The following is a 23,566-nucleotide window of genomic DNA, read 5'->3' as shown; positions in this document are numbered from 1 at the left end:
GGCAGCAATTCGCTGCCACGCCTAGGTCGCTGAATGCCAACAAGTACCTGTCCACCATATTAAGGCTCTTGGAGCCGTAATTGGCTGGTGGTCAGCCATATATATCTCTAGGTTAGGTTCCCACAGCAATACGGTAGGAGTCTTTTCCGTTAGGTAAACTACTAATGTCGGTTGAACAAAGCAACCGCATCAAGAAACTCCCACACAGTCCGACAATGCAGCTCTCACCATATTGACTCGCCGCTTGTGAGTGGCCAATTTTCCCCTTAATTTCTAGTTCCAGGGTGTCCGATCTCTGGTCCTTCCCAAGAGCAAGGCAGTCAAACATCAGGTGTTCATTTGACTGGACTTCCCCGCAGATGCACAGCTCACCTTGTCCTTAAAAACAAGCTCGAGAGATACCATCCCTCCAGATCCTGTATAAACTTATACAAGGATCTTCCCTTAGTCGTGGTGTCCTATTCCAGCTCCCATGCTTCCATCCCGAGACTCTGCAGCCACTTCCGCAGGCGGGAGACGGGCAACTGAACGAAATTTAGATCCGGTGCATTGTGATCACCTTTCCGCTCTGGTACTGGCCCGGCTCGAAACCTATCCCAAATACGTAGTTTTTTAGATTGTTGGTTTCACAGCTTTTTTCTTATATCCACTACGTTTTTTTTTTTTTAAAACATTAGTGAAATACATTATTTCCTATTATACATTTTCGATACAGATTAAATATTTACATCAGCAATAAAAATTACACCTATATTAAGTTGTATCGCCAGATAAATTTTAAGAATAATTTCATTTGGGAAATAAACAACGTATTCTATAAGTTACATATTATAATAGTAAATACTCTACTCTAGAAAGTGAAAAGAATACTTAAGTGCCTTAACATTTGTTAAATAATAATAGTAACTACAATAATGCCTTTTATCTCGGCAAAGTCAATAAAAATTGAACGACTACACTGTTATTCAAACTTAACTATAAAAAAAACGAAGCGTTATATTTAAAAAAAATAAATAAATAATAATAATATATTTAATTGCACAGACAGCTGTCAAAATAGATAAAAAATTTACTCTTACTTCCCAACACGATACAAACAACATAAATATGTATATTTAATACAAATCAGTGATCGCGCACATATTAAAATTAAACATCTGGCTTTGTAAGAAAACGTTAAACATGCCACATCGACTTATCTACAGCAGAAGTATTTAAAAACCTTATCAGAACATTAGTATCAGCTAGTCTGAAATGAGATTTTTTAAAGACTACATTACGTAAAACAAATATAAACCCCTTGATAATGGTATTAAATGAAAAATTGCGTGCATATTCTGACAAGGAAAACAGCTTCTACGATCGCTTAAAAAAAAAGAAAAAAATTAATATACTGAAAATAAAATGTAAGTATCAAAGCTGATTTTTACAAATCATGATCTTTGTTAAACATAAAAAAAAAAATTAATAGAAAGATACGACTTCAAAATATTTTTTTTCCCATAAACGTTCATTTATTTAAAAACAAAAAACACCGAGTAAGTCAAAAATATTGTTATTCATTAATAAATTTGAAACTTTTTTAAATGTGAGCTTTTGAAATGTTCAGGGTATTTATGGGTAAATTACTCTACCTTTCGCAAAAATAATGTTATTTTCTCCTTCACATGTTATGTTATTTTCTCCACTCCATCACATTCTGGCGAATGTGATGGAGTGGAGAAAGGTATAATTCAAAATGTTTAAATAACAACACCTTTTATGTGACATCATTTTAAATTTTTCATCAATTCGAGAAAAATGATGTAAAGAACCACTTTTTACGATTTCTCGTTCCAAAATGACGGAAGGATAAATATCAGACAAACCACGCAAACGAGGCGAACTTATATAATCTGAGACTATTCAAACCTTTCTTGTTTTTTTTTTTTCTGTTTAGCCTCTGTTTAGGTATTACTTCAGAGGATGAAACATTTTCCACTGTCAATCTCTCAATATCCTAATCGAGCCGCGAACACACGCGACAATGTGATAGTATTAATATTAAACTTAATATTTTTGCAATGCTTAGCATACTGGTAGCCACTATGGTAAAATACTGCTTAAAAAAAACCATGGTCTGTACTATAAGAGATGATAATCATTATTATTTACCGTTAAATAATTTTACAAACTAATCCTTGCTAAATAAAAACCTACAATATCTTATTTTTTTATTTATCAGGCATGAAATCAGAAGAAAAAGACACAACAGAAAATGACCGGAAGAAAAGGATTGAAAGAATACAAAAAGAATTAGGTATGACAGAAGAATCAATAGAAAGGGATGTAATCGCATTACAACATTGGCTTCATCGTCAACCTCACCTTGGACCGATAACAGGAAGTAATTTATTACTATTTTTTTTTTTTTTTTTTTTTTTTACATAAATTGGAAATGATTATAAATTATAATATATAATTAATAAAATAAAATTAATAAAATAACTGAAGAAAAATATAATTAATTTTTAAAAATGCATGGAGTGTTATTTAATAAATAACCAGTAATCAGTTATTAATAAATACAAACAGCATACAAACCGCATCTATAGCTGTAAAACGTCGATGATCTACGGATAATTTTACTTTAAATGGTTTCTAGGAGTACTACTATCTGTATAAAAATTAAAATTACTTAAGTATTACTTTAGTAAAGTATACTAAAGTATTACTTTATTAAAAGTAAAGTATTTCTTTAGTAAAGTATAAAAATTAAAATCCTACATATTCCGTACTACAGTGATAACTTCCGCTAATTTTAAATTTAAAAAAACGTTTTATAGAGTTATACAGCGTGTTTCTAAAATTGTGGGCTGGCTATACTTCTTCGGATTGTACTTGTAAACCAAACAAAAAATATCCTTAGGAAAAATCCCAATTTCTTCATCGTTCTCCCCCGATCCAAATATTAATGTGATTCGTCTATCCGAACTTGAGATATACATTTTTATAGAAAAATAACAAAATGGCGGACAGTGGGAGAACGAAGGAAAAATTACCATTTTTCCTAAGGATATTTTTTGTCTAAAAAAATATAACTTAAATTAAAAAACTTTAACACCGAAAATAAAAATTAACCATTAAGGATATTTAACCTAACAAAAATTTACATGCGTTATAATTTTAAAACAAAAATCAAATTTTTTTCAAAAAAATATTAAAGGGGGGTCCTTAAAAACACACTTATAAATAACTGATAAAACAAAATACACCCAAAAAAGGATCTAATCCGAAAAAGTATAGCCAGCCCACCATTTTAGAAACATTCTGTATTGTTTTATATCAATTAACTGTATCAACACCTCAAAACTTCCTAAAAAATACGGTACTAGAAAAAAAGATTGGGTAAATTTAGTAAAATGAGAGATACTGACCACATTTAGAACTTTATTTAAAAGAAAAATTATGGCAAAAGGGATTAACTGAAAAGATTTATCGTTCTCTGAAATAAATTATTAAAAAAAATCCTTTAATATTTTTAGTGCTTTTTTTTTCTTCAGTTATTTGACTGGTTTGATGCAGCTCTCCAAGATTCCCTATCTAGTGCTAGTCGTTTCATTTCAGTATACCCTTTACATCCTACATCCCTAACAATTTGTTTTACATATTCCAAACGTGGCCTTCCTACACAATTTTTTCCTTCTACCTGTCCTTCCAATATTAAAGCGACTATTCTAGGATGCCTTAGTATGTGGCCTATAAGTCTGTCTCTTCTTTTTACTATATTTTTCCAAATGCTTCTTATTTAATCTATTTGTAGCAATACCTCTTCATTTGTCACTTTATCCACCCATCTGATTTTTAACATTCTCCTATAGCAACGCATTTCAAAAGCTTCTAATCTTTTCTTCTCAGATACTCCGATTGTCCAAGTTTCACTTCCATATAAAGCGACACTCCAAACATATACTTTCAAAAATCCTTTCCTGACATTTAAATTAATTTTTGATGTAAACAAATTATATTTGTTACTGAAGGCTCATTTCGCTTGTGCTATTCGGCATTTTATATCGCTCCTGCTTCGTCCATCTTTAGTAATTCTACTTCCCAAATAACAAAATTCTTCTACCTCCATAATCTTTTCTCCTCCTATTTTCACATTCAGTGGTCCACTTTGTTATTTCTACTACATTACTTTTGTTTTGTTCTTGTTTATTTTCATGCAATAGTTCTTGCGTAGGACTTCATCTATGCCGTTCATTGTTTCTTCTAAATCCTTTTTACTCTCGGCTAGAATTACTATATCATCAGCAAATCGTAGGATCTTTATCTTTTCACCTTGTACTGTTACTCCGAATCTAAATTGTTCTTTAACATCATTAACTGCTAGATCCATGTAAAGTGCTGCCATTTTAGTGCTACGTTCGATATTTAAATTAAATTTACAAACAATATAACCGGATTAACATTTTCCTATTAATTTATTAACTTAACTTACAACTAATTAATAAACAATACATACATATTTTTCAAATAATAATTTAAAAAATACAAAAAAGATAATCGAAAATACATAATATATTTTATATAAAAAAAAATGTCAATTTATTTAATATAAAACTAAATTAATTTATTAACAAAAGAAAATGAACAAATATGTTATCCAATTCATTGTTCTTGAGATAAACTTTATATTGGACAGACTGGAGGATCTTTTGTAAAAATGTATAACTGAGCACAAAATTAGTTAGCATAAGATGATTTATAATTATATTTGTCGTTTAATTGATGATAATCATGTTTTTAATGGTAATTTCAAAGTTTTCATGTTGAGAACAAAGATTTAAAACTAAAATATTTTTAGAGTAATTGGAAATTAATAAACATAAAAATTCTAATTTATTTTTAAACGATTACTTAGACTTGAATAATCCGCCGTTGTTGAACTTTATGGATATGAGATGAGCTATTTATTTGTTTGTAAATACTGCCCCCTTTTCGGAATTGACCAATAGTATTCACTGTTAAATTTATATATCGTATTACTAATACATGTGTACACTTCCAATTGTTGCTTTTCAGCTTTGTGCACGTTATCTCTTTCGGTTTTTTAATTTACTTTTTACGTTCTATGTACTTTTAGCTTTAGTATCTTGTTTGTAGTATCTGACGGAAGTACTGTGTACCGGAAAAACTGTTGCTATTTTTTAAATAATTTTGTGTACATCAAATAAATATTTGTTTATATTCTTTTGTCAATATGGATTTTCGTCAAGTATCGGCGGCTTCATTCATCGATTAATTAATTAATCTATTAATAACTAAACTTTCATACGTGCAAATGTGATTGGCAAGCGAGAAAAAGTGGGTGGGACTAACTAGAATGGTGTGAGAGTAATTAATTTTATTGGTAGTTTTATTAAAGAATCAACAATGCCCATCCTACTGATCACAACAAATATATACATCGTATTATTACAATCTTAAATATTAAAAAAAAAAAAAACTAAAACTTAATTATTTTATAAATCTTAACTGAATTCAGCCATTATAATTAAAAATTTATTTTTATGTTTTATCTACATGCTTCAGCATATATTTTAAAAAGGAAGGTATATAGATGAAAAGATAAATAATAATAATAATAATTAAAAAATAAAATAAAAAACACTCTTGACGGGTACTAAATCCGAAACTATCTTGATTCACAAGGCGTATTTGTTATTAAATAAATGAGCCGATCAATTGCTTTGAAGCAATATATAGATATTTAGATAGATAGATATTTATATTGATATGTTAATTCAATTTGAAATAATGTTTCATAATTTAAAAAAAAATATATATAAACATCAAAAGTGGTACTTTGGTATGAACCAAACGTACGAATGCAAAGAAGTCGAAAATTGAAAACCTGTTTCTTTTTTTTGAATTCTGCGAAAAGTATTTTAAGTGTTTTTTTTTTTCTTTAAACTGAAGTGTTCACAGAATTACGTCGGAAGAGATAAAAACCAAATACTCAGAAATAATGGAAAAATATTGGGTGAATAGAAAAAAAAACCAGAAAAAATTATATTTGCATGGTCCAAAAAAAACAAATTAGCCACAAAGAGTTTAAATAAAATCATCTAAACTGCAAGAAACAAAGTGATTTCCGTAATGAACAGATAAAAAAAATAACGAATGAAATATTTGATTACCAATTCGTTGTAATGACATTTCATTCTTTTACATTTACTATAAATTTTACTTTCCCGTCTATAGATTGTGCTATAGCACAACTACAGTTGTAGAAAGGAATGTATTATAATCATTCCAATTTGGGCATATGCGGTTTTTACGTTTTGACACTTAAAGGACCCAAAAAACCGGATAGAAATTTTCCGGATGTTAACGTTCGTATGTACGTGTTAGCAATTTAAAAAAATCAAAATATTTGCAAATTTTTTTTTACAAAATCGCATCCCCACCCTGAAAAATACTCTAAACTACTGCTATGTTGTGACATCATAGGTGTGCGGTAGAATTAAATAAATGAATAATATTTTAAGTGTAAAAAAAAATTAACTCGGTCCGGCTGGGTTTCGAACAAGATCGCCCGGTTGACTCGGTATCTGGTGCGTTAAGTCTCGCGGCTACACCAGTTTGCCGACCGTACAAGCAAAATTTGTTCTACATATCTTGTGAAATTATATTAGTTTAGGTAGTACCGACCACACCGCGAATTAAATTTGGTATGCGCGCGCACTTTAGTTAGAATCATTGAATTAAATAAACGAAATAATATTATATTTAAATAAAACGATAACTATTTTAAATTAAGTTGTGTGTGTATGTGTGTGAAAACCGTGCATCAGAAACAATCCACAGTTACAGGACTTTCCCGGAACGCCTCTTTAGCTGTCGGGAAATTCCTACAATTGTGTTGTCAGCTTTTTTTTGTGGAAAAACTAGTATTTCTCCTCCATCGATGAATAAGAGACGTTTTCCACGATTGTTATATGCCAATTTTATAATTATTTAATTTCAACAAAAACGTTTTTACGAATTATATAGTATTAAATATTTCGATTATACAAGAAGAGAACAAACAAACAATAGGCAGAAAAAAATATTTTTCTTCTTCTCATAATTCATATTATTAAATATACAAAACAAAACAATAAATATATGTTAAATGTAATTTGAGTAATAAGATATATTAAATTACCGTACATAGCTAATAACACTCTAATTGTCTAATACTTTTAACAATTACTAGTATTATTGTTGTTTTCATATATTCATTATAATGTATCTAAAAAAAACTAAAATATAATGATTTAAAAGGAAAAATTTTTTAATTATTAAAATAATGTTAACTTACCATGATAGCATCAATTTATATATAATATGTAATATTATGGTAAATAATGAATGTATTACACATATTCCTTTACCTGTAACAAAAAAAAAGAACAAAATATATATATATAATAATTAATAATAAAATATAATTTAAAATTATAAAATTGTACCGTAAAAAACAATAAAAAATGGTTTTACAAAGCAAACATAACTGAATTGAGCTAAAAATTTTATATAATACGGGATTATCATAAAATAATGGTGGGGTTTCAGTAATTCATAGGAAGATTGTAGGGAAATTTCTAGATGTTATATTGGTATCCCTGAAAGCCTCTAACCCAAAAGTTTGTTTATCAGCAGTTGTAACCACAACGTCAGTTCTTGTATTGTTGATGCGGTGAGTTTAGTGAGTTACTATGTGCTCGGGTAAAAACAAAGCAAAGTGTGTTTTATTGATGGCCGAATTAAAATCCGTAATTTTAGTTCAACGTGCGTTTCGATGTGAATTCGGAAGAGATCCGCCGCACAAAAATAACATAACACGTCGGTTCAAACTATTCGAAGAAACCGGATCGGTTAAGAAACAGAAATCAACCGGCAGACAAAGTGTACCAGACGAAACGGTTGAACTAATTAGACAATCGGCAATTGAACTCCTGGGAAGTCCATCTCCCGTCGAAGCGTCGAATTAGGTATTCCGAAATCAACAGTTCACAAAGTTTTACATAAAAACTAAAATTACACGCTTATAAAATCCAGATACTGCAGGAATTGAAACCCGATGATGGTGTAAAACGTTGCGATTTCGCTGTTGAAATGTCGGACAGAATAAGTGAAAACGAATCATTTTTAGACGATATAATTTTTACAGATGAAGTTACATTCCATGTAACTTAAATAATGCGTTAACAGACACAATTCACGAATATGGGGCTCTGAAACCCCACTCGCATTTATTGAGAAACAACGCGATTCGCCTAAAGTTAATGTTTGGTGTGGTGTGATGAAAAATCGTGTAATAGGGCCTTTCTTGTTTGCTGAAAAAACAATTAATGGAGTTGCGTATTTTGACATGTTAACCTATTATTGCTTTCCTCAGCCGGATGAACTCTAAAACATTCATCGACTTCATTTCCAACAAGATGGTGCTCCCCCGCACTTAAATGCATCGGTCACGGATGCTTTGAACGAAAAATTTGGAGATCGATGGATAGGCCGGCAAGAACTTATACTTTGGCCTCCAAGGAGTCCAGACCTGACACGTTGCGATTTTTTCTTGCAGAAGTACGTCAAAAGTGTTGTTTATACGCAAAAAATTCGCGACCTAAACCGCTTAAAAAACAGGATTAATGAAGCAATGACAAACATTAACGAAGAAATGTTAACTAATGTTTGGAGTGAAGTGGAGTATCGTTTGGACATTTGTTGAGCGACTAAGGGCGCACATATTGAAATTTATTAATTATGTAAAAAAAAACATTTGAGACGACAAATTTGAAATAAAAAACGTAAACTGTAAGTAATTCTGTTCTAATTTAAACAATCTTCAAAACCTCACCATTCTTTTATGATAATCCTGTATATTAAATAAATCTGATTAAAAAAAAAAAATCAATTCTTAGACGGTTAAACTCTTCTGATATCATTGTACAGCCAGAAAGACGAACATTCAATTAGGACGTTTAGTATATGATCTGATCTAATCTAATAATAAAGCTTACGTCAACTACCATTCTGATTCGTTATTTGAAATATTGTAATGTAGATACGATCAACAACAATAGGAGTCGTCCTACACCCTGCGGCTGAAATGAAATCTCATTTCCATAAAAATATATTGTGAACAATGGAAACGACTTCATATTTCAAAACCGAAAGATAATTGAAGGTTGAAACCACTACTGATGAACATAGTTAAAAAAATAAATAAATAATTTATGGTACGTTTGAAATTTTGTCATCTTAGAACCGCAATATAGAATCAACGTTTTTTTTTTTTTAAATAGAATGGTGAACATGTGATACATAATTTGAATGTTAAATTTTACGATAAAAATGATATCGAAAACAGTTTCTCGATATATATTTTCATTTTCGAGTTACAAACAAAGTTGCAAAAACGGAAAAATTACAATAGTAATAAAACGAGGTAAAATTTCCCGTAGTCATTATTTATTTCGTATTACCTTCAAAATTACATTCAATAACAAACCTTTAACAGTTAATGTAGAAATTAATGGCCCAAAAACAAATAGTATATAGTCTTCGCAATAATAATACACAATAACTAATAAATTTAAATACTGCTACAAATTAAATGTCTACGTCAACTGATATTGTTTACTTTAATTAACACAATATTTTAAAAATTTATTTAAATGTGTCAGGAATTACTTAATACAATACATTTTTAAAGCATATCATTCTACAAGAAATTTTCAAAATGTTTTCCCTGTACAGCTCGCAATGCGCTAATCTTAAGAGATATCAGTCAGTAAACTTGTATGTTAGGTGATATACGTGGAGATTCATCAATTACACGTCTTTCAAGTCGTCAATCTTTCAGTGGCGGTTCGCGTATAGGCACTGCGGAACTGCAGTATCCCTATTTTCACTTGATATTATCGATAAAATTTAATATAATGAGACCTTTTTTCATTTAATTCTTTCTTTATACTTGTACAATATATAATTCTTAAGCTTAACGTCAATATCCATCCCCGGTTTATGAAGAAGATACAAAACCCTTTGTATGGAACTGTGCTCTTCACAGTTCCAGCAACGTGACCTTCGGCTGAGAATGTACAAGACTACACTTCATTTACACTCATACATATCATCCTCATTCATCCTCTGAAGAATTATCTAAACGGTAGTTACCGGAGGCTAAACAGGGAAAAGAAAAAGCATGACCTTCGGCTGTTGTGCGCATGCGCAGATAGGAAACTGCACGCGAGGAAGGGAGACCAATGTCGCTCCAACACCAATGTCGCTGCACGCCAGGACCGATCCTGGCGTGCGTGGTGGAAGGTAGTTTATTTTTTACTCCGGGTGTGTATGGAAAAAGCAAGGGCTCTTTGATTTCCAAATCTGTCCAAAAACAGGCTGTTAGGGCTAAAGAGAAGGTAATTAGTAAAAAATAATGACGTATTTGTTTCTGCGTACATAGAAATTTAAATTGAGCAACACTGGACTATAGTGTTTTAAGCTGCCTTTTTAAAGTTATTATCTAATAATACAAAAAAAATATTAATGGTATTGACATTTTATTGTTTATATAGTTAAGATTTTAAGCATAATGTGCATAAAAACCGTGTACCGTATTCTTGAATGTGATAAACGTAGAATTAAATTATTATCATGCTTCCAGCTATTCTATTGGATTCATTTTTTCGGTACTTTTATTTTTCAGAATCCTTTAACTACGACCTTGAAAACGCTCAGGAAAAATTTTCTGGAGTAGCACCCCAGTTAATTTTAGTTACGAGCCGCCACTGATACAGATTCTTCAATTATGTGGCTTTTCAAATCGTCAATCACTACACGTTTCGTTTAATTTACATTATATTTTATGTAACCCCAAAAATAATAATCTAAACAGAACTAGAGAAACCAGACAGGTCTATAGCTACACTACGATCTATTAGATGTTCTGGAAATGATTCATTTAAAATTTGTCGTGTTCTTAGATATTAGTAAAGTAGTTCCCCCCATCTTGCCGAAAGCATAAATTATCTTATTGTTGTCTGAGAATATTTCAATTGAACCGTTATACATCTATAAATAATGCAATACAGCGTTCAAGTCCTAGTATAGTCAGTTATTTTTATACGGATTTGAATACCAGATCAAGAATACCGGTGTTCTTTGGTGGTTGGATTTCAATTAACCACAAATCTCAAGAATGGTCGAACTGAGACTATACAAGATTACACTTCATTTACACTCATACGTGTCATCCTCTTAAGTATTATCTGTACGGTAATTACCGGAGGCTAAACAGAAAAAAGAAAGAAATAATGCAATAAAAACTTATAGCTTTTAATTTTAATAATTAAAACAAACTACTGATAAAAAAAATAAAAAAACCGTTAATTTGGACAATTAATAAAACAAAAAAAAAGAACAATAAATAGCTAATTGTTAAAAACGACATACAGTAAAAATAATTTAGTTAAATTTTATTGTATAAATAAAATTAATATCAAAATTAATAAATGTCGGAACAATTTCTTTCTCTCTCATACACAATACGTGCACGAGCGTGCACACACACACACACACACACAGATACACATTATCACTGTTTTCATAGTTGTATATGAGAAAGACAGAGTTAAAGAAGGCAATCAAACATTAATTAAGATAAAACTTATCTTAAAGAATAACAACTCATTATAAATTTATCTGAATATGTACAATGGTTTGCGGACGTAAACAAAAGATTAAATTGTAAATATATTTTATAAAATTAGCAACCAATAAAATAAAACAATATTTTAATTAAATTTATAATAAATTAAAATAATTAATAATTATTAAAATGTTATTTTTTTATGTTGTCCTAAAATCATTATATTTAAATCTTATAATAATTATGGAACACACAATTAATTTCTGAAGTACATATCCGAGCGTCATTAAATTTTTTACACAATTAAATTATCGATATCTAGATATACTTCGAAGATGAGCTAAATTATGTAACAATTTTATTCGCGTATAAAACAGTTCACCTTTGAAATAATCCGTTCCACGAATTTCAATGTACTGTATAAATGGCAACGTACCTATTTTATATATCAGTTACTTTGTAGCACGGTTTGAGCCACTTTACTAATTTTTTTTTTACTTCCTTGTACGAAGTAAAGGAAGTATTGTGATCGCGAAAAATTTGGGTTTTCAGATTTCATCGGAAATATCCATTTTTATCATCCCTGAATCCTTTTTGATTAGTTTCGGCATGAGCTCTGTACTTTCGTATGTATCTCCCATGAGTGAAAAACGATTAGCCGTAGGATGTTGAAATTTTGGATTTAGGACAGTGGTACCATCTAATTGTGCTGCTCCCCTTTTGGAATCCAATCGACTGAAACAAAAGTATTCAAAAAAGCCCAAAATCCAAAAACATTTGGATTTTGGGCTTTTTCTTAACGCAGTAATAAGCCTTCATTGAGAGCTTTTAAATGATATATAATAAGTGGTACTTATTTTCATTGGTTCCAGAGTTATAGCCAAATAAAATATCAATTAATGAAATAATTGGATCGTACAAGGGGAAGGCACATCGGTTCGAATTCGACTTCGTGTCTTTTTTTTAAACTTTTTTTTTTTAATTTAAATATATTGATTTATTAATAATTATTTTAACCTCTCATTATAAAAAGATTTTTACGATAAATAATAATTCAATAATAATAATAATCAAAAATGAGAAAAATATCAGAAGTTATTAATGAAATAAAATTTTATATACTTTTAAAAATGTGTATATGTAACTTAATAGTCGTACAAGGAAGTCGTGTGGTGTCCACATCAGATTTTTTTAATTCAGGAACTTTATTTATAACTAGCCGATCAATGATCCCTTCGTTCTCCCTTACCGTCTAGTCTGAAGCCTTGCTTTGATCATTATCCTCAAGCTTGTGGAAATAATATTGATAAATAACGATTAAAACCTGCTGAATTTATAAAATTATTAGCGTGTTGTAATTTATTCGGAGTAACAGTTTGATGAGCACAGAACTTGAAACTTTGAGTGATCTAAAAAATACGGGTTTTGTAACAAAACCGGCCCCGTCTTAAAAATAGTAGTTAAACCTGGTTACCCGTTCTTAGTGCGGGTAAAAAGGTATTTTGCACCGTTCTTACGGTGACCTGACAAACATCAAGAAGAGTTCTATAATTCGGTTCTCTTTTTTTCTTTTACTTTTATTTTATATTTTTTACTCAAGTAACGGGAGGCAGGTGCTGCCATCCGCATGGCGTCGCGTACACAATAACACAGAGGGGCCCGCTCATCAACAAGAAGAGACAAAAATCGATTACAAGATCACGCGACTACATTGATCCTAATGCAAAGAGTGCAAAGGAACCGCGCCCATTGCAAGCGACCTTGAACGGCCGACTACGTACAACTAGCTACAACAGGCAACAAGCGACAGATCGCTCGGATTGGGATTTGCCTCTCGTAGTCGCTAGTACACTACAGTTCCTTCAACCGTATAGTTGTGTATAACAGTGAAAAATCGATCGATGCAAAATCACATCTGTGGAATATGATAGGCAAACGTTATCGTTCTCGGAATACACAACGCAAAATATGGACAATCAATAACTTTTTCAACGCCTTAAAAAAAATACAACAATCTAAAAAAAACCGCACACACAGGTACTATAAATACTAAATAAACTTAGTACAAACACCGACTGACAGTTGCGCGAACTTTTTTTCATATAGGACGACCCCAGTCTCTCATAATCGTACAATCGAAGTCGGCTATCGTGTGATCTTGTAGTCTCTTCCAGTGGACGAGCAGCAGTTGGTTGACCCACCGCGCCCTACACCGTCGAACCTTTAAAGATACTTTTCTCAATAACCAAAAGAACTTTCGAAAAAGACACACAAGATCTTTTTTTGTACAAAATGTAATTTTAAATACTGCAAGCGGTCTCCAAATTCGATTTGATTAACGGTTTGGTTATAATAAAATTTGAATATAAGCAAAGGAACACAATCCGGTTGATTTAGTAAACCATTAAAACGGCCACAATTCTGAAACTGTAAAATAATTCGTAACTGGAATAGTCCTATATTCTTCTCAGGTATAAAAAAATATACTCGTGCAAGTTTCTACTCAATCGGTTGAGTTGTTTTTGCGTGAAAGAGTAACAGACTTACATTTACCACTACATATATATATATATATATATATATATATATATAATAAAAATACATATTTTACTTAAAAATATTACCTTTATTAATAATCTCTTGATAATATAATAAACTTATAAATTTATATAGTTGATTGGTTAACCCAAGAGATTAATAAAGATATTAATTTTAAGTAAAATATGTTTTTTTATTATATTTAATTCTAACCAATCAGGAGGAAAATAAACTTAAATAAATTACATTTAAATTAATATTCATATATATATAAAAACAAAACACTTAAGACTATCAAATCAATAATTATTTACTTTTGTATTGTACTTAAGTACTTTATTTTTTGATTTTTAAAAAATTCAACAATGTAAGTCGAACCACCTAGAGATAATTTTAATAATTATTCATAAGTTACCGATCCATTCAATAAAATTAGTATTATTTATTTATTTATTTTTTTGTTTTATACAGCTGATGAAAAAAAATGGTTAACGAATTACCTAACCTTATGTAAAAACAGTATAGAAAAAGCCAAAATAGGAATAGATTTATATTTTAAGTTAAGAACTACGCTACCAGAATTATTTGAAAATAGAGACGCCACAGGATCATTGATGGAAGCTTCATTTAATGCCACGTGAGTATAATGAAATTTATAAAATAAAAGTTGTCTGATGTATCAAGAAGCTTCGGTATATAAACATGGCGGTGATTGGTGATTTCAGATGAATGAAGATCGAAAAAGCAGATGACCGACAACAACGCAATTAAATTACGCTGCGTCAGTTCATACTACACAGATAGGGTGTATCAGAGTTAAGCTAACGTAGTTACAATTTGCATAGAATCTGTTTCCGGTGACTTAAACTGGGTTAATCCCGACCGAGTAGAGGGGATGATCAGACTATACTATAAGAGGGGATAAACGAGTATCAAAGGTATACCAAGGTCATAGACAGATCCGCTGCAATGCAACCTCAACTTCACCGAAGGGCTGCCCATTAATTAAGTAAGCATGAAAGAGGGGGAACTGAATGTTATCTAATATTATCAGACTCTTGATTATTTCCTATTATATTAAAATCCCCGATAGAAATTTTTAATTATTCATTATTCCTAACGAAAACAATAAAATTTCTTTTATTACACAAAAATAAAAAACCTGAACAGATTTTTTATTAAAATATATTTTGATATCAAACATTTTTAAAACAATTATTTGAATTCTTTAAAATCCTAAACGTCAGGAATAATGGCTGTTAAAAAAATACAGTTGATATATAAAATAAACCCTTTTCGGCACATCGGAAGGCGAAGGTAGATTTCACCGGTGCTAAGTACGGGATAAAAACCCACCGGGTTGGTCTATTGGTGAACGCGTCTTCCCAAATCAGCTAATTTGGAAATCGAGAGTTCCAGCGTTCAAGTCCTAGTAAAGGCAGTTATTTTTATACGATATGAATACTAGATCGTGGATACCGGTATTTTTTGGTGGTTGGGTTTCATTGTTTCATTTAATCACACATCTCAGGAATGGTCGAACTGAGATTTAAAAGGGATTAAAAGGTATTTCCAAGTACTTTCGGAGTTGTTACTCCATCATCAGGGATTTGTTATAAGATGTCAATCCAAAATTCATACGTCATATGTATAATTATATTTAAATTAAAATTATTACGTTCATAATAGTCGTCAAGAAATAAAAAATATTTTATACGTCAATAAGACTAAAACGTTAAACGTTTGACGTTACAGTCTTATTGGCGTATATGTTATTTTTTATTTCTTGACGACCGACTATTATGAACGTAGTAATATTAATTTAAATATAATATTATACTACTGAAAGCAGCTCTTTCAGTAGTTAAGAGCGTAAGTCAGGACGACTTAAACGGCCATATCAACATCACTCAGTCCTCTGAGTACTGCGCAGCTGAAAGCAATGGAAAACTACAGCTGCTTTTTTTTTCCAAGAAAATGTAGCTCTCTGCATTTTCATATAGCAATGATGGAGGCGCCTTCCTTGGTAAAATATTCCGGAGGTAAACTAGTCCCCCGTTTGGGTCTCTGGGTAGGGACTACTAAGGAAGTGGTCACCAGAAAATTTAAAAAATAACATTCTACGAGTCGGAGCGTGGAATGTTAGAAGTTTAAAAAAGGTTGGTAGGTTAGAAAAATTAAAGAGGGAAATGGATAGGATAAATGTAGATGTAGTAGGAATTAGTGAGGTTCGGTGGGAAAACAAATTGTTAGGGATGTAGGGGGTATACCGAAATGAAACGACTAGCACTAGATAGGGAATCTTGGAGAGCTGCATCAAACCAGTCAAATGACTGAAGACAAAAAAAAAATATACATATGAATTTTGAATTGACATTTTATAAGAAAGCCCTGATGATGGAGTAACAACATCGAAAGTACTTGGAAATATATTTTAAAATTGTTCCTAAGTGGAACTTATACAAACCTGAGTTTGTAATTGTTCGAAATTCCCTCTTTCACATTGGACACACCACTCTGCCCGAAGTAATATTTTCGTTGACTTTCCGTTATCATCTCAGGATCGTTTCGTATAAATTCAATACCATTTCGTATTTTAATGAATAACTGTTCCTCAGTATTAACTTTTTGTCAGTACAGTATATAGTTTTCTTATAGCCCCAAATGAAGTAATCTAGTGGTGTCAGGTGATCGTGATGGCTAATCGATCGGTCTACCTCGTTCAATCCAGTTTAAGAAATTAGCATTCAAGTGATTCGTAACTACTAAAGGAAAATGTTACGCTGCATCATCGTGATGGAAAATCATTTACAATCTAGTTTGTAAAGATACAACCTTTAAAGGAGTCAAATTATTTTTCAAGAAATGAACGTATACATCTCCCGTAAAGTTTTCCTTGAAAATAAACGGTCCTAGAATTTTGTCATAAATAATGCCACACCAAACATTAATGTGAAATCTACGATGTAAACTAGTTTCCACAGTACCTATCTAGTTAGTACCTCGGTACTAATGATCTACGTGAGTAAAAACTTCATGTGTTTTGCTATGAAATAAGATCTCAACCGAATTTATACGTTAGCTAAATAGATTTTTATATACTTTTAAAATTGTGAAGTCCTTTTAAATCACCCGGTAAATCGTAGGCGAGAAATCCTTCTCTTTGTATAATCGTATCAATTTCGCCAGATTTCGTTTTTCTTTTGGAGTCAGTGATTTCATTCCGGAATAAATTTTTACAAACGAGGTGTATGAGAAAAGTAATGAGATTGGTAACAGTGCGAGCGATCTGGCAACACTGTGTCTACCGGTCTGTGCTAGACCGGTTTGTTCATCCCATCCACATGCTCAGTAAGAGTTTCAACTCCGTTCAGTCAACACATTATATTTGACAGCGCCATCAGTGAAGTTTGTTTTTGTTGTGTGTTACGAAAATGAAGCATCGGAATTTAGAGCGACGTTGTGCAATCAAATTTTGTGTTAAATTCGGGGAATCCGCGAGTGTGACCATTGAAAAGTTGAAACAGGCCTATGGGGAACATTGCTTATAAAGAGAGCAAGTTTTCCGCTGGCACAAATCATTTTTGGAAGGCCGAGAACACGTTGAAGATCAACCTCGCACAGAAAGACCTTTAACTTCAAAATCTGACGAAAACGTTGAGCGTGTGAAATCAGACCGTCGTTTAACAACAAGGATGATGAGTGAACAATTAAATTTAAACACTTTCACCGTACATCAAATTTTGACAGACGATCTGGATATGCAAAAGGTTTGTACGAAATTGGTGCCGAAAAACTTCACAACGGAACAGAAGGACAATCGAAGAAACGTGTGCGTTGATATTCTTGAGAGGATTGACAATGACCAAGAATTCTTCAATCGTGTGATCACGGGTGATGAATCCTGGACATTTGAGTACGATCCTGAAATAAAGCGGCAAAGGGAAGATTGGCACACTCCGTCATTACCTCGACCAAAAAAATGTCGAATGAGCAAATCAAAGATCAAAACCGTGCTGATTTGCTTTTTTGACAGCAGGGGTACCGTGTATAAAGAATTTGTTCCTTCAGGATAAACTGTCAACGAAGTGTTTTACAAAGGTGTCATGAAAGGCTCAGGAAAAGGTGATTCGCGTGAGAACAGACGTTGCGGACAAGTGGATGCTTCATCATGTCAATGCACCGAGTAACACGGCCATTTCCATCAGGGAATTTTTGACCTCAAAATGCATTCCTACGGTTCCTCAATTCCCCTATTCACCTGATTTGAGTCCTCGTGACTTTTTCCTTTTCCCGAAATTGAAAAATGTCTTAAAAGGACGTCATTTTGGAACTCCGGAGAACATTTAAAAGACTGTGACCGACCAGTTAAAAGCTCTACCAGTTGAAGCCTTCCAGCGCTGCTACCAGGAGTAGGAACAACGACTCCGCCGGTGTATAGCTGTCCAAGGGAACTACTTTGAAGGGGATAATATTGTTTTTTGAAATAATAAAATCTTTAGTAAGTAAAAAGTCATTCTTATTACTTTTCTCACACACCTCGTATGTTTCACTTTACAGATTTTTTGAATGTTCCTGGAGTATGTAAACAGATGGGTTTTCTGACTGGAATAATAATTTGAAATGCCGATAAAAATTTTCACCCCCATTTGTTGTTCTCGGCAACGTCTAATCAGCAGGCTCAGTGGTCCATACATTAGTAGAGAAATCAGAGGTATCAATATATGTGTCTACGATTTAATCATAGAAATTAATAATGCAATCGTGATTTCATGGGGCTACTCTAATAATATCGTATAAGCATCCGGTACTTCTACATGCGGTAGGAAAGGTAATCTAAAGAACAAATCAACCAGTCGCTCCTTTCATCATTTTGGTAGCAAAAAATATTCCAAAAACCTACATTTATAATCTTTCTGTAACAAGATTGTTCCAAATGAATTCTACACACGCGAACATGGGATATCGAGAAAACAAATTTAATTTCAATATAGCACAACACTTAAACATGTTAAGTTTAATTGATTATCACAAAATGTATTTACAACGTTGTCAAATTTCTTTCAGTCTTTTATATTCCTTGTTCATCCCGATTTTAATATTTCCAAAAGCACAAATCATTTGTGCATATATACTTTTACGTTCCTAATAGAATTTATGCTTATGACCGCCCCTGACCGGGACTCGAACCCAGAACCTCACAGATGAAAGACTGAGATGTTAACACTATCGTTCTATCACGGAGGTATTTATGACATAACGATTGATTATTTCCAAACCAATGTAATCGATACGGTTGAATATATCAACATATCTATAAAGAATTTAGATAAATAAAGTAACTAAGTAAGACAAGATGAAAACATTAGACACAAAACAAAATGGAGATATTAAAAAAAAACTGTTGATAAATAATAAAAGATAAACAAACAGAAAAGGTTGCAACGATGAATTAATTTATCAAATGATCAACAACTGCTGACGATGATAGAAAAGAAAATATTTTTGTTTTTACTAATCGACGTATTTAATCTCAAATTATTATTATCATTTGTTACCTGATTTTGAATTGATAATATTAAACAAATAAATAACTTTACATCGTAAAAACAAACAAAAAATTATTGTATAATCATATGTGAAACAGGAAAGTATCGATAGTATAAAAAAAAAATAATAATAAGGGGATGTATACGTAGACAGCGTTAACTTAAGGTTATGTTTTTATTACTATAGGAACGTCAATATTTGAAGGCGTCAAGCTTTTCCAAATATTCCTTTTTTTCCTAATCTACTACCAACAACGACCCAGATTCTAAACCAACATAACTGACCTAACACAAATTCTACTAGGGAGACATAAACAGATCGAATGTTTGCTCAACATTTATTTTACTATTATATAGAAATGTGTACTACAGAAGATAAATATGTATAATGGAGTACATAAATTAGATTACTTTAACGACCTTTTTTCCGGTGTAGTAAAAAAAAACATCAGTAAAGATTTTTATCACCTAAATATACTAAAAAGAAAAAACTTAATTACTTAAAGATAATTAAATAACTCCATAAAAAAATATATATATAAAAAAAAAACTCAACACGTGTTTCAAATTTCGAATTTATTTTAAGTAGTCGTTTTGAATTAACATATACTCCTTGTTTCTTACGTTGTTTTTGATATAATAAATTAATATTTGTAAACATTGGTATACAGATTTCATTGTGACGCAACTTACGGAAGAAAATTTCCTTCTTTTCTCGTCGGTTTAATTAAGGAAAACCGGGTTACACAATGCAGCACAGAATATTCATAGCTTCCCGATACACTAGATGTGCTAGTTACGCCAAGACCCAGAATGCCTTTACAGAAAGGTACGATGTGGATACATCAAATAAGTACTCCATCAAACGGTTGCACGACAAGTTCCAAGATATAGGGAATGTTGCAGGTACAGCCAAAAGTGATCGACCGAAAGTGCTAACAGCAGAAAAATTGAGCGACATGCAAGCTGCTTATTCTGTTAGCCCCGCTACCATCGGTAGTGCCCACACGGCATCGCGCAAATGTTTAAAGATGCATCCGTACATCTTTAAATTCGTGTTGTTCACGAGTTGTTACTTTCAGATACTGGAAAACGTGTAGCTTTCAGTCAACGGTTCACGTCATTTCTAACGCCAAACGGGGAAGAACTCGATGATCGGTTTTGGTCTGATGAGGCATGATACTACCTCGATGGATACGTAAACGCACAGGATTCACGCATTTGGTATTTGGTTAGCTGGCATTTCTCCCGCCACCACCCCATTCCGTCGCCCTAGAGCATAGACCAAATTTACTGTGCCAATAAACGGCGGGGAGGCGCACCCCTTGTTACAATTAAAACAATAAAGTTACAAATTAAAAGACGGCAATTTAAACCGCCACGCCTCGGTCGCTGTTTGCCAGCTAGTGTCTGTCCACCATTTAAGCGCTTGGAGCTTTATTGGCTGATGGCAGCCATTATTTCCAGGAAGGTTTTCCACCGACACGCCACAGGAATCAATAAATCCCCATAAATTTAAACCTAAACTACCGATGACGGTTGAACATCGCAACCTCATCGAGGAACTCCCACACGGTCCGACAATGCGGCTCACGCCACATTGACTCGCCGTTTATGAGCGGCCAGTTTTCCCCCTGACCTCTAAGTTCCAGGGTGGCCCGGTCTCTGGCCCCCCCCCCCCCAGAGCAGGGCAGTCGAACATTAGGTGTTCGTTCGACTGGACCTCCCCACAGACGCACAACTCATCAGCCGCTAGGCGAAACCTGAACAGATATTGCATCAAATTCACGTGGTTGGTGAGCACTTGGGCACCCGCCGCCCTTAAAAATGAACTTGAGGCATACCATCCCCCCAGATCCTGTATAAATCTATACAGAGATCTTCCCTTAGACGTGGTGTGCCATTCATGCTGCCATGCCTCCATCGCGAGGCCCCAAAGCCTCTTCCGCAGGCGGGAAATGGGCAACTGTTCGAAATTTAGACCCGGTGCATTGTGATCACCGTTCCGTTCCGGTTCTAGCCCGGCCCGAAACCGTATCCCAAATACCTCGGTTTCCCGACCTCTTCGCAACTTCCACATGGCTGCTCGAACTTTCACCACTAAATCGATTGGGAGAGCCTTTCCCAATACGGTAGTAGCCTCATAGGAGGTTGTTTTAAAAACACCAGTGCATACAATTAAAGCTCTGCGCTGGGCACTCCTTAAATTTAGAAGCAGTGCTCTATTTCTGTCCAACCTATGCGCCCAAACTGGCGTCGCGTATGCGATCATAGTCTCGAAGACACCTCGGTACACTAAGTACATTTGGCGACCAGAAAGCCCGTAGTCTTTCCGAGCAATCCTTCATGGACAAAAAGTGGGTGGTTGGTTTGTAAATTCACGTAGGCGAATCTTCATGACATTATTTCATGGCGCAGTGAACAATAAGAGGTACGTATTGTAGTGCAACAATTTGTAAATAGTGTACATCCAGACCGGCTAGAGTACACGTGATTTCAGCAGGACGATGCTACGGCTCATACAGTCAATAACACTATGACTTTCTTGGATGTGTTTTCAGGGACAGTGATTTTAAAGGGGTTATAGCTCCCTCACTCTCTTGATTTATCCCATCCTGACTTTTTCTTGATGGTAACTTAAGGATACCACTAATTAAATTCATCCTCACAAAGTTCCCGAATTGCAAAGCGAAATTGAATGATGTGTCGCTGCAATCCCACAAGAAACGTTACAAAATATTTTTAAGAGCATGCAACGTCGTATTCGATTAAGTGTATCGCATAATGGAGATCACTTCCAACAACTATTGTAACTAACTCATTTTCCCATAAGGATGCGTCAATTTTTGAACACTGTATATTTGATTATGAATCCAGCGCCGTCTACTTTTGTACTGGGTTTAATATTTTATACTCATGTGTTCTTAAGTATTAAAAAATATATCAATTTTCAAAATGAACCACAAAATTTGCCTTTTTCTGTATCAGGTACTTAAATTTTTACTTTCCTGGAAGCTATGCTGCAAGAAGGAAAGTATAGTAAGCAATCAAAAAATGGATATTGGTTTTTTTTTCATTTCTCAACGTATCATGACTCAGGGAAGAGTCGGGGGTAATAGTAGTACGTAGATGTGTTGACGTATTTGAAGCTTAACAACGTTTAACTAGATAAACCGAGATTGATGAAATTTCATACAGAAACTCGTGTATAAGGGACAATTTTTTTGTAAAATTTTGGGGTTAGTACCTCCAGGAGATAGCAGTAAATAGTTGTTTTGTGGTAAATTTTCTTAAAATTTTGCAAACATAACCCCATTTTATATTAAGTTCAGTACTTCCGTGAATTCTTATCCTACTATTTTTAAAAAACATTTGCCCTCCCAAAAAAAAAAACTATCTTTTTATCTATTTCCAATTTCTTAACTCTTTTGTCTTCCTATTCGTAGTAATAGTGGTGCAAGTGAACCCAAAAATAAATATTTTGGGGCAATATTATAGTTGAGGAAGCCGATAAATTTTTTTTTAAATCTATTTTTTCTAACTTTTTTGGTTTATTTTCCCACTATATAAGAATAAATAATCAATGGTAGAAAAGTGATTACAACTTTGTAGTGGGTTTTTTTATTTTCTATAAAATTAATTTTTCCACCGCTTCATAAATAAAACCGAAGACCATAAAATTGAATTCAAAAGACGTAGCACTTTCATTAGTCCGAAAAAACAAATAAAATACCCTAATAAAAAGTTATTACAGATTACCAAAAGTTATTAATAAATGGGTAACGAAACGAAATAA

General features: G+C 32.7%; 2 protein-coding genes across 3 annotated transcripts in view; one reads left to right on the top strand and one right to left on the bottom strand.

Annotated features, from left to right (window-relative positions):
- Positions 1-23,566, bottom strand: part of lilli (AF4/FMR2 family member lilliputian) — a 629,406-nt gene that overhangs the window by 495,955 nt on the left and 109,885 nt on the right. The window lies entirely within an intron of this gene.
- LOC142332196 (alpha-tocopherol transfer protein-like) overlaps positions 1-23,566 on the top strand; it is an 82,860-nt gene that overhangs the window by 15,213 nt on the left and 44,081 nt on the right. For both annotated transcript variants that reach the window (XM_075378480.1, XM_075378479.1), the window contains exons 2-3: positions 2,225-2,386; positions 14,693-14,858. In XM_075378480.1, the coding sequence (XP_075234595.1) occupies positions 2,227-2,386; positions 14,693-14,858 (326 nt within the window). In that variant the 5' untranslated portion in view covers positions 2,225-2,226. The remainder of the gene's footprint in view (positions 1-2,224; positions 2,387-14,692; positions 14,859-23,566) is intronic.

Source organism: Lycorma delicatula, chromosome 11 (genome assembly GCF_047948215.1).
Source record: "Lycorma delicatula isolate Av1 chromosome 11, ASM4794821v1, whole genome shotgun sequence".
Classification (NCBI taxonomy): Eukaryota; Metazoa; Arthropoda; class Insecta; order Hemiptera; family Fulgoridae; genus Lycorma; species Lycorma delicatula.
The sequence above is the reverse complement of the archived record's forward strand: the minus strand, read 5'-3'. Positions and strand labels throughout refer to the sequence as shown.